The 17,005-nt window shown below is 36.9% G+C and overlaps 1 protein-coding gene across 3 annotated transcripts in view; it reads left to right on the top strand.

The window, feature by feature from the left end:
• PLEKHA7 (pleckstrin homology domain containing A7) overlaps nucleotides 1-17,005 on the top strand; it is a 145,287-nt gene that overhangs the window by 77,879 nt on the left and 50,403 nt on the right. For all 3 annotated transcript variants that reach the window (XM_085063221.1, XM_085063220.1, XM_085063222.1), the window contains exons 4-5: nucleotides 6,325-6,408; nucleotides 13,782-13,893. In XM_085063221.1, the coding sequence (XP_084919347.1) occupies nucleotides 6,325-6,408; nucleotides 13,782-13,893 (196 nt within the window). The remainder of the gene's footprint in view (nucleotides 1-6,324; nucleotides 6,409-13,781; nucleotides 13,894-17,005) is intronic.

Raw genomic sequence — 17,005 nt, 5'->3', positions numbered from 1 at the left:
AATGTTTTGAGGTTATACGCCTTATGTGGCAGCAGAAAAGGTGTTCAAAATCTGTTTTATTCAGTTCTTATAGCTGTTGTATTAAATTGTTTCAGCTTTCTTTCACTGTATGGTTTGGTACTTGGATGAAAAGTAGATGCTGGAAAACTTGTGTTTGCTTTGATATTTAGAACAATCAGGACTGTCTTGTCTGTTACCATATATGTGGCTTTGCATCAAAGTATAATAGGCTCAAAGAGCACTAGTGGGGGTTTTCAGCCTCCCTCGGTAAATTTAGATGCTATGCATGTGAACACCTACTTTGTTTTAACCAGTTTTGTTATGGCTTAAAAATTGAGATATGTGTTGTTTTTGTGTAAAGCTTCCCTTATATACTTTTTCCAAAACAGTGTCTTTGTGTGGCAATGCTTGTTGGCTGGCTTCCTCACTGTATTTTTTATCTTGTGGCTGATACTGGAATATAAGAGTAGGCTGCTTTTACCCAGGGTGTTTTAATCACATTACTTAATGATATCACCACTTTCTTGTTTTATTAGAGAATGAATTTATTAGATTAGTGTATGTATCTGTGTTATCAGAGAGGTTTTTAATTTAATTTTTGATTTTGAAGGCAGGGACAGCAATTGTTCTAAAACTGCAAAAGTAATGAAATAGAAACAAATTCCTCTTTTCTAAAGATTTCTTTGTCTTCAAAATTAACATGCTTTTCCCCTTTAATTTCAAGTTCTCTGAGTGCATTTTGTTTTTGTGAGTTAATAAAATCCTGATGGTTTCTCATGATAGGCATCAAAAGGATTTATGAATCAGCAGATGACTTCAGCCTGTATTACTCATGGAAATCTGTGTTGATCCTGTGATGATAGTGCATTCATCCTCTTATCTGTGTTTTTAATGACTGAAAATACTTGTAGTGATTCTGTGACATTTTCCATATTAGCTTACCATTGTTTTATTAGCTCTGTTTTTAAAAGCATGTTCATTAACAAAATCTTTCCTGCTGATACTGCTATTGGATAGTATAAATTATCTTTGGTGGCTCATTAAGACAGGATAAAAGAATTTTTTTCAGTTCCAAAGAAACCTGCAATTCCCTTTTAACCTCACCATTAGTGAAGTGGTTAGAAGGACAACATGACATGAGAGCATGACTGTCAGTCTGCTGTTCCTTTCAAACTCTTCTTGTCTTACCAGAAGTGCAAATATGATAAAATCTGATGTCAGGCCATCTTGTCTCCTTTAATCTGTCTTTATAAACCCAGATTCTTGTGTTGACTGCTGGTAGTCACCGACAAGCAGCTCAAGATGCTTACAGAATTGTATTCTGACTAAACAACTAACCACTTAGGAATCCTTATCCAAGTCGGATGTAAGATTGGAGAGAATCAGTTTTACTCTGATTCTCACGCAGTAGTTCCTAGGTTAAGGTGCTAAACTGTATGAGGGGGTGAAATTTTGGCCTTATGAAAATCTCCTGGACACTGATTACAGTGGGACAAGGATTTTACTGCTACCCTGAGGAGACCCTGATGTTTTAAAGCAGTGGATCATCTTCAGTGTTTTTAAAAGATGGAGTTTTGTGTACGTGCAGCTTGTGGGTGCTTTTCCTTGACTAATACAATTAGTTGGTATTGTTCCTAATCCTTCAAATTATTTCTGTATTACATTGCATTCTTCTTCCAGCTTGCAGAACTTTGAGAGCACTGTTTTTCTTGGACTATTTGTTGGTACTTGTTCTAACCAATTCTAAAACCTAATACCCAAAAAGTACTCAGAAGACAGTGCTGAAACTATTTTGAAGCCATTGATGTGTTTCAGAAATATGCTATGAAATCAAGCAAACTATTCCTTGCTGTTTGCCTGGTTACCTACAAGCACTTTCTCCTGTTTGGAGTAACAACTCACTGGCTGCACAGTTCTTCACTGCATGAGTTCTTCTGTCAGCTGCACCCACACCAAAATCTCCCATGGAAGTGTGGGTGGGTGTCCACACAGAACTGTCATCACCATTTGGGCTATTCAACAGAAAGTTGTTTATGTTCATCTAGTCTTACAGGTAAATGTTAAGGAGTCAGCCTACCTGGAAAATAAATGCTGTAGAAATGGCCTGTAATAATTTATAGGACATCTGTCCAATGACAATATGAATATTTCTCACAACTTATAAATTTGCTGTTAATGTGGTGTAGACTCCATCAATGGTTGATTCACACATTTCAAGTTTTGGCTGCCTGCGCATTTAAATTACTCCAGAGACAATCTATACACTTGCTTGACTTGAAATGAAAGGTTATCAGCATCAGTCATGTCCAAAAATTAATAATTAGGACTTGGCTTTAACTCAAATACAAAATGAATTGAAGTCATGTTAATTATGAGTTCTGCAAGAGGATCCATGCAAGCACAAGTGCCTGTCTGTGTCCATTATGCTATAGAATTAGAGCCTGGATTGCCTCTGTGTTAGGATAGTGGATGACTCTCAGTTCTTATATTGGTAAATTTGTGTATGTGTGCTGTAAAATCCTGGAATTTGTATTGAGGTATCAAATTAAAAAGAAATGGGTTTTCATCTGTGATTATTTTATGAAGAGTCTCAGTCTTAACTATTACTAGCCTTGGAAAATGGTGTCCTGTAACTTCGAAATTTAGAATGATTTTTAACAGTCTATAGTGTAATGGAATAATGCTGGTAGTGGTAGATAGCAATGGATGTAATTTTTTGTAGATTTTTCATGATTTTATGCTTGCTTTGCTTTTGTGACTCTGATTTCCAGTATTTGTACAGAATCAGAATAATGCAAAACTTAAAAGATGGTTGCTAGGAGAAAACGCCGTTAATTCATCACTCAGAAGATTTGTAGGGCTGCTGGAAAACTTAGCTTGGCATTTCTAACGTGTGGCGTTGTACTAGTGAAAGTTCCAAGGCATTCAGAATTCACATGGTGAAGCATCATAAGCCTTTGCTGGTTTTGTTGAAGCTATTACGTCTTTCTCTAGTGGGGGAAAAAAAAAAGAATGAAAGGGGCATGGAGAGTGGAGCAGCATATCGTGTCCTTTTATTAAGGTACTTTATTGTGCCTGTTGTACATGGTAGATTTCTGGACAATAGGAACCCATTCAATAGTTGCCATTTGGAGGAAATACAGGTGATTAAGTATTACTTGGGTAGCTGATCTGTCCAGAGAACAGCTGTGCCAGGTCTTTCCTTAGTCAGTGCTTGCAAAGGAGAGTTTGCACTGCAACAAGTGTAGAATACTCTCTGACGACGTTACTGTTGTCAGTATTGTGGTAATACATATCACTGTTAAGCAAACGTTTAAAAGAAATGAAAACAAAAAAAAAATCTAACTCTTTAGTTTCTCTTGTCCTAATAAAAACCAGGTAGTGCTAATAGTCTTGGAGTAAATCCAGTTAAATACTGGGAAAGCTTCAAAGGTATTATAGGAATTAAATTGTACTTGCAGAGAAACGACGGAGGGAGAAACAGAGAACGACAGAACAGAATAATTTATGCTGGAAGGGAGCTCTGTACCCCATTCCATCCAGCTAGGCCAGCTTCAAAGTTGGAACCAGCTTATAAAGTTTGATGTGGTTGCTTGGAGCCTTATCTGGCCACATTTCGGATGTTTCCAAGGAAGGAGATTCCACAGCCTTGCTAGGCAACCTCTTCCAATGTTTGACTGCTCTCATTGTGAAGGAAAATCTCCCTGCTATCTAATTCCTTGTTGCAAGGCATTAGCCATCTGTTGTATAGGTTGTTTTGAATAGTATCGCTTAGTCTTAATGAGTCCTGTGAGGCAAAACACTTAAACTCTCACTTTTCAAATTCAAATAAACCACTGTGTTCTGCAGAACTAATTGTTAGTGGCAGGGGTTTCATTTCTTTCTTCCTAGTGAAGTCCTATGTATTGAAGCTGCAGATTTGCGGGAAGTTTTGGGTTTATGTTGCCCTCTCCTTGTCTGTGAAATTACCGTCTGCATTTCATGCAGTAACAGAGCCATCCTTCTGTTTCTCTGCTCGGAGTATTTGACATGCAAAACTTGTCCCAAAATGCATTGCTTGGATATTTAAGAAGTGTTTACTTTCCAGCTGAAATTTTTATTATTAGTAACTAATATTTAGTCTATTAGTAATGCACTTGCTCTTTATTTGCAACTAAAAGGACCAATTCATCTTCCAGTGAATTTATTTCCTGGGATAGAATAAAGCATTTGTGTATGTGCTGGTATGTTAAAATGGCAAACTTCACTTCCTAAATAACCCTAGAGCACTTCTGGAATATAGTCCTTTTTCTTAGTCTTAATTGAAGAGTGAGTTATTAATGACTGAGAGCCTGCAGATGGCAGTTCCTCTGCTCCTGGAGAATATAGCTGGCAAGGTGCTTTCATTTTTTTTCAGCTAACAAGGTATCTGCACTTGTTTTGATAGCAGTCCTAACCTAAGCATCAAAGGTTTAACAGACTGCTTCAGGTCTGATTTGAAAGGAAAGGCTTTCAACTTAAAACTGGACTGTGTGACAAACATGGAGTTTAATTGTTAGGGTTATAATTATTTATTGTTTTCTTTAAAATCATCCCAAGTTCCTATCCCGCTCTGTGGATGTAGACACAAAATTAAACTCACGTAAAAATGCTTTTTTAGGAAACAATATTCCTCAATCATTTTGTGAAGAAAAAGATGCTGGTTGTTTCATACATGTTAGTACTGTATGCTTACAGAAAAGTCTCCCTCTGGATCTCTGATTTCATGGAAAAACTGAAGATTTAGAAACTTTTATTAACCTTTATTAAACCACAGGTCAGTTCTCACCAGTCTAGGGAGCAAATGCCATCCTGGTGCAGTGCAGTAATTGATAGCCCATGTCTTGTTCACAGTTTCCAATGGCTCTAGGGGGAGGATTTTTGTAATAGGTGAGGCTGGAAAAAGGCCTTCTGGTGTTGCATAAGTTATTACAGCTTTCAGCTTATCATTGGAAATGTTCATTATGTGGGTTCCTTATATCTGACTCCCTGTAGCAAGGTGTGATGAAAAGTTTGTAACACACCAAATATTCTCTGCTGTTTGAGGCCTTAGTGGGATTTGGTGTGAGCAGTTTGTGGGTTTTTGTTGGTTGGTTTTGGTTTGCTTGGTTTTGGATTGTTTTTTAAATCAAGGCATGTCCTGAGCTGTTCACATTGGAATGTTATGGCTGCATGAGCTGTTTGATTTTTAGCTGTCCTTCAGTCAGCAGAGTGTTATCTCTTAGGAACTTCATTACTCTGAAACCTCAAAATATTTCTTACTCTGTGCTGGGGGACATCCTGATATGCTGGACAACAGGGTCAAGTCTGTAAGGCCTGAAACTACTAGGCTTTACAGAAAGAAAAACTCCAAGTCTTTCAACAAGAAAATGCATTAGGTTTTCATTTTTGCCTCTTTGAGGTACAATTCTTTATGGACTTGTTATTTTTATTTTCTGAATACTCAGTGTGTTACTATTTTGCTACCTTTCAGTTAGCAATGAGTTCTGGGTTTTGGATGTTGTTTACCTAAAAATTGTTAACTAAACACAGAAAAATTTAGAACCTTAACTAGATGAGCACTTGGTTCACAGATAAATATTTTACCTATCTTTAATGAACAGCAATATTTCACAGAGGGGAGAAAAGTATCTTGATAGTACTTTGAGGAGAAAGCTTACAGAAACCCCTGATTTTAATTCAATTCTGATGAAAGAGTAAATTATGTTGTTTTATATAGACCGTGCAGCCACACAGCTAAGGTTATATCTGATCCTCTGCATGAAGGTGTCAAGAAAAATCTCTGCAGAAATGCCATATTAGGGGGCAAAAAAAGCATGCAAGAAATGGCTTCTACATAATTTCTCTCTGTGACCTCATTAAATATTATACATTGTGTAAAATGCTGTCCAGCAGAATTTCAAGTTATTTTACTGGTTCTGTTCTGTGAAATTTACAGAAACACAAGTCAGACATTTATGTATTGTAATTTCTATGTTATATCTAAATAATCTGATGACAGCCAGGTGTAAATAATCATAAATTCAAGTGTGTCTCACTAACTAAAGATTGTAACTAGTTTACATTTAAGACATTAACCTTTTTAATAATTAAGTGATACATTGTGCCATTGGCAAAGTCAACAAGAGCATAGGAAGGAGCTGAAAACATTTCACACCTGAAAAGTGCCTCAGAAATATGTTTAATTTCTGAAACAGAGCAGAAAAACATAAATATAAACAATTCTGTCTTTTAGAGATCATGTTTTACTGAGTATAGCAATATTAATTTCCTTTTTTCTTTTTTCTTTTTTTTTTTTCCTTTCAGCCATAATCAGCAGACCACGTCATTTAGACATCCTGTGACAGGACAGGTTTCTCCAGAAAATATTGAATTTATTTTGCGAGAAGAGTAAGTAGTTTTATACCCATGTCAAGAGATCTAAAACACGTTTAATTACAGTAGATTAGTAATTTAGATTATTAACGGTTCTTCTGATATTGTAGTAAAAATGTCATCGAGATTTTGCTTAAAATTTTACTGCTCATTGTGATAGTATGCTTTTGATTTGAGCCCTGTTCCATGCTAGGGCTTGAGAGAAAGTCTTTATCGAATCTTTAAAAAACCCCAGACAACCCCAAAAATAAAAAATATACATAATATATTTAAACAATAATGCTTTAGTCTTATATAAATATCAGATAAACAGAACATAAATGAAAAATGTTTTCTGAGCACACTGGAAGGTTTGTACTGAAATTGAAATACACAACATATTACTAGTTTTCACTGTATTTTCTTGGTTTTCTTTCATTCAAGATGTTCTACATTGATCAGCTGTTTTTCTTTATTCTAGAGAAACGGTGTTGAAAATATTAATTTCCAGCATACTTTATCTTGATTGTCTGATTTAAAAAAAAACCAAAAGGAAGAAATATGTATTCAAACTGTTGAATTTGATCCTCTTTGGGTTGGTGTTGGATTGGATCATGCCCTGTTCCAGTGCAGGGTTGAACTCTTCTTGTCACCCTGGCTGCATGCCTGGTTGCTCCTGCAATCCCTCTGTAGTGGAATGACTGGGTGTCTTCCCTAGACAGAAGACAGATCCTTGGACAAAATTCTGCATCACTTCTAAAACCAATTCAAGGGGCAAGAAGAATGGGACAACACCAAATAGTTTTCCTTTTCCAGCCCAGTTTTCCAGCACTGTTCAAGTAGCCTCTGTCAGCTCATGTGTCTCAGATTCTGGGCATCCTGCAGTAATGCCCTGGACGTGGGGTTTGTGTGGCTGCCTGCACAGTTCTGAACTCTTTGCATTTCAAATTCTGTGACATTTAACTTGCTTTACATTTTGATGGGACTGCTATCAGAAGCAATTACACCATTAAGAAAAATGAGGCTTAGAGGAAGGCTGTGTGAGGCTCCCTGGAGACTGAGCCTTTCCCAGCAATGTCTTGTCCTGTGGCTTGGAGAAGAAAGAAGCAGAACATGGCTGTAGAGCTCAGAGGTTCTGATACAGCCCTGAGAAGAACTCCTCACTTAGTTTAGAAGCCAAACCCACCAGCCAAAAACAGTAATAACACTAAAACCCCTAAATAACCCACCAAACAGCTGCTCTCCCCCAACTTAAAGCAAAGCCAAGGCCAGTCCTGTGTTAAGGTGCCTGCTGAGAGCTAACATGAAATACAGCATGGTGGGAGAGACCTGTAATGAGATGTGAAGGCTGTGGGATGGCTGCTGAGCTGGAGGCCACCCTAACTGGCCCATGGCATGCAGGTGCTTTGCTGCTCAGAGGGGTTTGGCTCATTTACAGGTGTGAAACAAACTGCTCCACCTCACTCTCCTAGTGAGGAGAACAGCTATGTTGCAAATCAGCAAATCTCCCAAAATTATGGACCACACCCACTGAGTTGAACACTGAGTGTTCCAACTTCCATCTGTTAATTGTGTTCTAATTTATCTGTTCTAAAGGCTCAGTCAAATTTAATATGGATTGATATATATATACTGGAAAATAGGTGTTTGGATAAACTCCTTGGACTGCTTGCCTGGATTAGTCACACCTGCCTAGGCTGGCTTTGTAGTTATGGTAGGAGATAAAATATTAAAAAGAGAATTGAAAGAAGTACTTGCTGGTGGCACATGGGTTTAGTGGTCTTTGATGTATGTTAGAAACTTTCCTGGAAGAGAAATGGGAGTGCTTGATTGAAGGGCAGTCTGATGAACAAGCATCTGTAGACTTCAGTTACTCGCACTGAGATGGCATCAAAACCAGGAAAAATCTTACACCGTAGTAGAATTAGTAGAGAGATGGTTTTTATTCTAAAAGAAGAGGGAATGGCTGGAGGAGTATAGAGAGGAGTGTGTGTTTGTAGAAACTGCTCAGGAAACAGTCTTTGCAAGAACATTTCTCTAAGCTTTATTATTGCCTTGAAGTACGTGTTTTTAAGGTTGAACGGTTTTAATCTGTCAGTTAAAATTGCTTTAAAAATGTCTTTTTCAAATGTGTGGGATGCTCTGCTTTCACTCGTTTTGTAGCACTTGTGTGCAGCAGTGGAGGTTTTACACAGATGCTCTTCACCGTGGTCATGTGTGAGCTCCTGTCAGATGATGCTGTTGACATACATGGATGTCTCTGGTGAAATCAGAGCTGCTGCTGACACCTCCCTGTCCTGAGGCCTAGGAATTGTAATGGAGCTGTGCTGTGCTTTTCCCTCAGGCAGCAGGGATTTCTTAGAATCGTTGGTGTTGATGGTGTATCAGTTTGGAATCTGTTGTAGATCCCTATCGTGTGAGGAAATGACTTCCACAAGAAGGTCTCAGGCCAGAAAGGCAGGCCCTGGATTGGCATGTTCTGGGAAAACTTCCCATCATGGGATCCTTTGACCAAGACTACTTTTTCCAGTGGCTGAAGAACCCTGTCTGAAGCAGGAGCACTCTTAAGGGTTTTGTAAAAGGCGATTTGTCCTTTAGTGCTGTTGTGACATGATTTATTACTGAATGGTTGATTTTAATCGAAGGTTAGGGCCAAGGAGTTGTCACCAGATGTTGACTGGGAGCTAGTGGGGAGAAGTAAGCACAACCTTGTTCAGGCTGCAGCACACACATCTATTGAAAAGGACACGTTCAGCATTAGAGAAGTAATTTAGAGTCATGTAGAAATGATGGATGTGGGGACTGCTCTGGCCATTCCTCATCCTGGAAGCAGTGTTCTGGCAAGAAGATTTGGAAATAAGTTTTGGAAAATTACGCCAATGAGTGATGTAATCCTAGCTTGATTGTGACTCAGTGGTGAACCATATGCCCTTGCTTCTCTTGATCAAATGAGAACTGGACACCTTCAGTAGAAGGCTGAGACTGTATTTCACTAGTCTTTCCCCAAGGCATTTACACAATATCACATCAATTTTGCTTTTCAAGCTGAAATCTGATTTTCTCAGCTCTGTTGTACCTGGAACCCGTGACTTTTGAATTCTATTATCTTTTGAGTCTTATACTACTCCTTCTTTCTGAAGGTGTTCTAATTTAGATTTCCTTCTTCTTTTAAATAGTCGTTAGTAATTCCTTATTTCCTAACACATTCTTATTTCCTAACACTGTCAAATCTTTACCTCGTACTCTGTTTTTCCAAACTTATCAGCTTTGGTCACTTGGTGTGTTGGACATGTGTTCTGTACCTTTCACTAGCTCTGCTTGAGAGCCAGGTTTTCTGTATGTCACTTTTAGGTTTGTCTTTTTTCCTGATGGAATGATTGATCATAGGTGACTGCAAGATTCAGCCTATGAGCTCATTGTTTGTTACAATAATTGAACTGCACTCTTCCTTCTCTATTCCTTTACTAATAATTCCTAGCATACTTTGGCTGCTGCTACTCATTGTGCTGATATTTAAAAATATCCTTTCCTTGCCAGTGTTGTTTGGAGTGATAAAAGCTGCAGAGATGTTTTTCATTTCTTCCTTCTTTGAATTACTTCTCTGTTGGCACTGAATTCAGTTTGGCATCTTGTGACATGGTTGCTTGTATCTAAAGGTTATTTTTCCCTCTGTTTCTGCCAGCATTTCAGTTTTTGTCTAGAATAATTTTTATTCTCTATTGACTTGTTCACCTCACAGTTTTTAGGATCACCTTGACATAATCTGACCATCTTGCTGTATGGGAAGTCACTCCATTTCACAGCTGCCCCTTGATTCCTGTGCTTTGTTTTTGTTTTAAATAAACTCCTAATTCATGAAGAGACCTTTCTTAAACAGCCAATAGAAAAATGAGAATTAATGATAAGTCTGCCAGACAGGTGTTAGGTTTTTTAGTTAACTGCATTGTTACACGTGCATTTCTCAGAAAAATATCTATGGTAGAATTAGGATAGATGTATATAATGTTTAGCTTTCTCCTCTTACACCTTTGTTTAAATAACAATTCTTTAAGTAATTGTGGGCAGAAAGGAAAAATCAGGCACATGCAGCCATGTAACTAATGGTAAATGCTAGCAGTTTTATATTAGGAGCTGTATTTGTCAGAGTGTGTTTGCAAAGGAGAAGATGGTACTTTAAAAAAGGTAAGACTTGAACATCAGTGTAGACATATGGGGGAAAAAATATAGTGTGCTTAATCCAATGAGTGCTATGCTCTTTCTTGCCTGTTTTTATGTGCCTGATAAAACCTGTGTATCACCTCTGGGGAGAGAGCCATCTTATTTTATCTATTGCATTTGGTTACTATAGCAGCAAAAATACCAGGTGGAGAGAAAAGAGGAGACCCAAACAGCCCCAAAATAAATAGCTACCTTGTTTAGATGTATAGAAACACTGGGATAGTTGCTTATTTCATCTAGCTAATTAGGAAATTTATTAGTATTAAAACTGTATTGACACAATGTTATTGCATCATATCTGATTCCAACAAATAAACTTTTTAAGTTGCTGGTATGGGTGTGGCTCTTCCAAGTCGACTGAGCTTTATGATCTCTCGTGAGTATTGCATTTTCAATATGGGCTACTGATGTAGCCTTTTTTTTTTTATTGTTCTTGTTCAGTGTTAGGGATTTTTTTAATAAACCAGATGTTGGCTGTGTAATTTTTCAGCTGTTAAATGTAGTTTCTGGAGACATGCTAGCACTGTTTAAGTAGAGCAGGGAGTTGCTTGGCAGGAGATACTATATAGAGTGTTATTTTCAAGTACTTAAAAAAATTTACACAGTGCTGGAGCTCCAAATGGACACACTGCAATTCTGTGTGTGTCTGCATACCCTTGGGGGAGGCAGTAAGAAAACTAGCCTGAAAATAATAAAAGACCATCACTACGAAGACAGAAATGGGGTGTCTTGGAGAACAGATATTATCAAACCTCTTTGGTAACAGTGACTTTGAACTAATGTTTCTGAATGCACTGAGTCAATGCTATAGACACTTATTTTTAAAGTTGATTGTGTACATACTGTTAGGACAATGTTAATTCCATTAATATGCCAGGATGTTTCAGGTAATTCTGCATATTCTGCCTATTTTTATTTGCTTTTAAAAATACTATGAGAATATTGATTAGCTGTTAAGAGACTTGAATACCTGAGTTTTATGTTCTGATTTCATGCCAAAAATCTATTGTATACTTGAAATACTACCTACAAATATAAATTTTCAATATTGTTTGGTGTTTTCTGTTGAATGTCAGGTACAGCAAGTTTGCATCACCAAGGTTTGCTGCTGAAGACATTTTTTGGGAGAATAATAATGTATTTTCTCTTTCAATGGACTTAATGTCTCTTTTGATTGCTATTTGAGTTCTTCCATGGCAACAATCTCTCATTTTTTAAAAAGCATTTTTCTGCTAGTGCATTTGAAGTTCATCATTAATTTGATGCTGCTCGAAAGGGAAAGTCTGGTTTATTGGCAGTGATCACTGTCAATAGCAGGTAGAAGAGAAATCACTGTGTGATCACCTAATAAATGCTTAGAAATTACATGTTTATCATTCTGTATTGTATTACGATTCTCTGATGATGGTCTTGTTAAACATATAGCTTATCTTCCTCTGTAATTCTTCTGTTTTTTTTGGAAAGTGCAGTATGTTTAACCTGCTGTGAAACAGTATCTTGGGGAACAGTGAAAATCTGTTAAATCAGGGCAGAAATTTTAAATTAAAGCCATTCCTCTGGGGTTATTCCTCTTTCTTTATTAATTTTTTAATGGGAAAAATTAATTCAAATTTGTCAAAACTTAAATGGTGTTTTTCATTTTTATCAACAGAAATAGCTTAGTCAGGCAGTGTCATATATGGGAAGTGTCTTAATCTGGGTATTCCTAAAGGAGGTTAGATGCTGAAGTAGAATACCTGGTCCATAAGAAGTGAGGCAAATTGGCTCAAACTAAGATGAAGTTCTCTTGCTTTAAAGGAAGGCCAGGAATTTTAGGGACTTGCTGTAGCTTGTTCTCATATCTTGGACCTGAGGTTATATATAATATCTGGAAAGCAGGGGTTTATGCCAGATATGCAAGTTATAAATAAGATGGGACTTCAGTTGTGTTACTTACTTGCAAACTTCACTGAAACTCTGGTCTCAAATGGAACAATGTGCTTTCCCTGACGCCAAACCGCCTGTAAAAGCTTTTGGACAGGTAATTGTTCAGGTTGTAACTGAGGAAGAGCAGTGGTGACAAATACTTTGTCCTCTGTTAAACCTTGTGTTGAGCTGCTACAGTCACAGACTCTTCTCTGTTCTCAGGATAAATGTGATAACTGCTCAGAATTATCTGTTCTGTGTTGTGTTCAGATCTGAATTTCAGTGGTAGCAGCAACCATGTTTGGTGTAGCTTGTATGTCATGTTTTTTGTTTTTTCTAAAATGGCTTTGTTTGCTTACTGATGGGAAAAGGAAAATCATGAGTTGTTAATTGTTTGTTTTGTTGTGTTTTCTTTTCTGATGTGACTGTATTGCTACTTGTTATTTGCTAAATTATGTTGTTAATGATTTTTGAAAATGCCACCTGTGGTTTTAATTTCATTCAGTGTTGGTGTTAAGCTCAGCTGCTGAGGCTTCTCTTCACAGAGATTTTATTTTGCCCTTCCATTTATCCTCTTAATTCTTCATCTGGGTTGCTGTGCTGAATTCTTACTTGTTGAACTGGTTCTTCTGGAAGGATTGACCTCACTTATGCTTTAAATGGGTATCTGAGCTAGTTATCAGGATTTCTGGAGTTTTAGGATGACTCAGAAATTACACATTTCTAACAATTATCTGCCTTGAATTGCACCATTTTGCTTAAAAGTATTTTAATAATTCATATTGTGCTATGAATCATATTTTGGGCAGATTCAAAGATGTAGCATTAAGTTAGTGAAAGATCTAACAGCAGTCTAGACTCACTTTGATTTTAAATAAGAAGGCTGTTATTGCCAAGTGCTGATTCCTCTCCTTTTCTCCCCACTGCTGGCTCTTTCACATGGTTGTACCAAGTCTCCAAATTTGGCACAATTTGGTTTCACTGCACAAGCCTTATCTTCTCTTTTATCACACTCATTGTTATATCTTGATTCTCTGCTAGGTTTGCAGACAATTTGGCAGATTTCTCTCTCCTTATGCACAGACAAATCCCAATCATCAGGTATCACTGCTTGAGAAAGACCTGAAATCAAGATAACAGGAGTGGTGCAAAGAAGTTGCACATGCATGAGAAATATTTGACTAACTTGTCATTCATTTGCACACTGTGAACATTAATTATAAAAAGGCCAAGCTGACTATTTGAAACAATGTGCTTCAGATGATCTGGTTTTGTTTGTTTTCTAGACAGAATTCATCTATGTCCAAGCAACAAATTAACCAAAGGCCTTCAAGCATGGTCAGTGAAACGTCCACTGCAGTAACTACATCTGCTGTTGATACAAAACCTGGCTCTAAGGTAAAGGAAAAAACCTATTTTTGCAGCTGGTTGATCAGAACTTCACTCGCTTTAAATGCAGTACTAATTAATGCTGATTTCAGTAGGGCTGTGGGTTTAGCCTGGAAGTCTAGTAAGAGCTCAGAGAAGAGGTAATACCTTCTACCCAGACAAAAATCTTTTAACAGCACTGTAACTGCACTTTTAGAAGCACTGTACACCCTCATGATAGCATTGAATGGTAATTTGTAACATAGTGATTATTGTGACATGGGAAGTTTGAGGGTCTTAAAAATGGAAGTAAGTATATGTAATGTTAGTATTTCAGCAAGTGTTTTGGTGGTGCAGTGTATATGGCAAGAAGTGCTGCAGACTACCAGGAATTACAATTTGTAGTTATTTTTTGTGAAATCTTACTGCTGTTCTTCCTCTTAGTAACAATTAAATCCTTTTCTGCCATCACTGCAGTGCACAAACAGTGCAGGCATCAAGTTCACTCTTAGAATGTTTAATAATAGAAAAGTCCATTCCTTGTCATTGACAAAGGGCCTGTGTTCATTATTGAACAAAATATAACAAAGTGCTGTACTTGAAGTGTCACCACCTATTTTAATGCTTCTTTGACCTTACAATAAATTACAGAACAGTGAGAATGGTAGTGGGTGGGTAAAAAGGAATAGAGCAATATTGAAAGAATTAGCAGAGATAAGATAAATTTCTTAACTTTGACTGCAGTCCTTAAACTTCAGTTTTTTTTTTTTTAATGCAAAAGTGGGCAGCCTCTTATGCAACTGAGTTGCAGAAAGGACTTTGCTGAATTGTTTGCAAAGATGTTTTGTTTAGTTGAAATAACTTAAAATCTTTTTCTTGTCTTTTGTTGTGCTTGGGTGAATGTTGGAAAAGATAAAAACAATTTCATGAGAAGCTGAAAAACAGCTTTTATAATTTTTTTTTTAAATTCCCAAGTGTATAAGTTAGACCAACACAAAGATTGTCATGTGTCAGATCTCAAGAATACATTTATCCTTAAAGTGCCAGATGAAGTTATCACAGAAAACGGTAAGCGTGGTATGTTCTGTAGAGTCAGAAGATCTGTTGAATTTCTTCACAGCCTAACACAGAAATTAATTCAAGTGAATTAGCAATGAGAACAATGTAAAATAAAAAAACCTGTGTCTTCCACTTTGAGGTTGACTTTTGGCTTGTTGAGAGTAGATTTTAAGGTCCTTCCATCTGTTTCTAAATGTTTTCTTCCATGAATTCCATAATCATTCTTACAAAGAGTGAGTTCCCAGATGAGGACATGAAGCACAATCCTGAAGCCAGAGACATGTTCATGGTAAAGGTCTCTACTCAGCCATGGCTAATTATTATTTTTTATGAAATGCTTCTAATATTTTTGTCCTGCAAAGGCCATCACAGAAGGCTGTATGCATGGCATTGGAATCCTGGCCAAATTCAAACTGGGTTTTTTTATAGAGCTGTGCATATTAAAGCAGGGCCCAATATTTTGATGCAGGAACTGTCTGAGTAAGTCATGTGAAGACTTTAGACCAATGCAGACTATCCTACTGTTTGACATTTGAGGGGTATGGGGGTGAGGGATTAAAAAGCAAAAGGGCATTTTGATAAACTGCAATTATTCTCGGTCCCAAAGATCTGCTTGTTCATAGCCAATTCAATTACCTGATTAATCCTATTAAAATACATTTGTATTGATTAACAATTAAGGTTATGGAGGAATAAGGATGTGTTTCAGTTCAACAGTAAGGTACATTTGGAATTTAGTCTGGTAAAACATCTGGTGATGTGAATGGAAGTTTGTAAATGCTGCTGTGCCACACAGGACTTTGGCCAAGCCAAAAATTAAAGAAGAGAGTATATTTACTATCTAGATGTTGAGAGCACGTTTTGGGTGAGTTCTGCATAACAGAAGTAATTGATTTGTTGGTGACACTGATATTGCTGGTATTTCTCCAAGATAAACTGAGGAGGAATACAAGTAAAGAATGGATCTATCAGTTGAAACAAGCATTGGAGACAGGTGTGTGATGTGCCAGTTCTGGGACTGTCTGGAGCTGGAATGGAGCACAGTGTTTAATTCATGGCCACTCTATGGGAATGCTCAAAACTAAGAGCAGGATTTTTGGAGAGTTTCAGGTTTTTTCTATCTGAAAAATAAGGACTTTATATCATTTTCTTAGAGGTATTGAAAGGATTCAGAAGTTCATTTTTAAGTGAAACATTGAGATTTTTTGAGTTAAAGACCTTATGACTTAAACAGGTGGCTTTTTGTGGGTTGGGGTTTTGTTTTTTTTAAATTCCCTCTAGGTTGAAAGTTCCATGTTTTATTATGCATATATATTTACATATTTTGACTAAGATACAGTCTTCTTGTGTACTATTTAAAAAATCTGTTCCAAATAAAAGTATGTCTATACTTTTTTTGTCTGCCCTGTTTAAAAGAAAGAAAAAAATTACATAATTAAGTTAGCAACTTTTTCTCCTCAGCTACAAGCTACTGTAAGAAAAAAGATGAGGCAGTGATGAAAAGGGATTTGAAAATTTTGGCTCTTGATATTTTTGGTTTTGTTGCAAAAACTTAGGAGTCATTCACAAGTAAGTCAGCATAACAAATGTACTGAAGTCAAAAGTGACTTTTGTGTCTTCAGTGATACAGACAGCTGTACTGACCTGCATTTTTCAACTCATGACAATAATATCAGAATAATTTAAGCTAGAAAAAGACTACTGCAGTACAGAGACATAGTTAAAAAAATATACTTCTTCTTGTAAACCAATGTTTTAGTCTAGCCAGTGGAAGGAAGGTGTGACGTGCACCTTTGGTTTATTCCATAGCTGAATGAGATGATCAATACTGAAGATTATATGAGAATTATAATTACCTAAGGTACCATAAAATGATAATTTTGTTTCAATTATGGGTATTGGATTGATATAGACTAGACAGCCTTGGGAGAACTTTTCCTGCCCCTATGCCGTAGAAACTGTTTGTTTGGTGTTTTGACCAAATCCAAGGATGATTTTGCTACATTGTGGCCTGCATTTTCTTTTTTAAATTAAGATTAGAGAAAGTGCTTGATTAAAAGATTTTATTAAAAAAATAATCGAA

The sequence above is a fragment of the Lichenostomus cassidix genome, chromosome 5, assembly GCF_008360975.1.
Source record: "Lichenostomus cassidix isolate B80296 chromosome 5, HeHo_3.0, whole genome shotgun sequence".
Taxonomy (NCBI): Eukaryota; Metazoa; Chordata; class Aves; order Passeriformes; family Meliphagidae; genus Lichenostomus; species Lichenostomus cassidix.
Note: the sequence above shows the minus strand (reverse complement) of the source record. Positions and strands in the feature narration are given on the sequence as shown.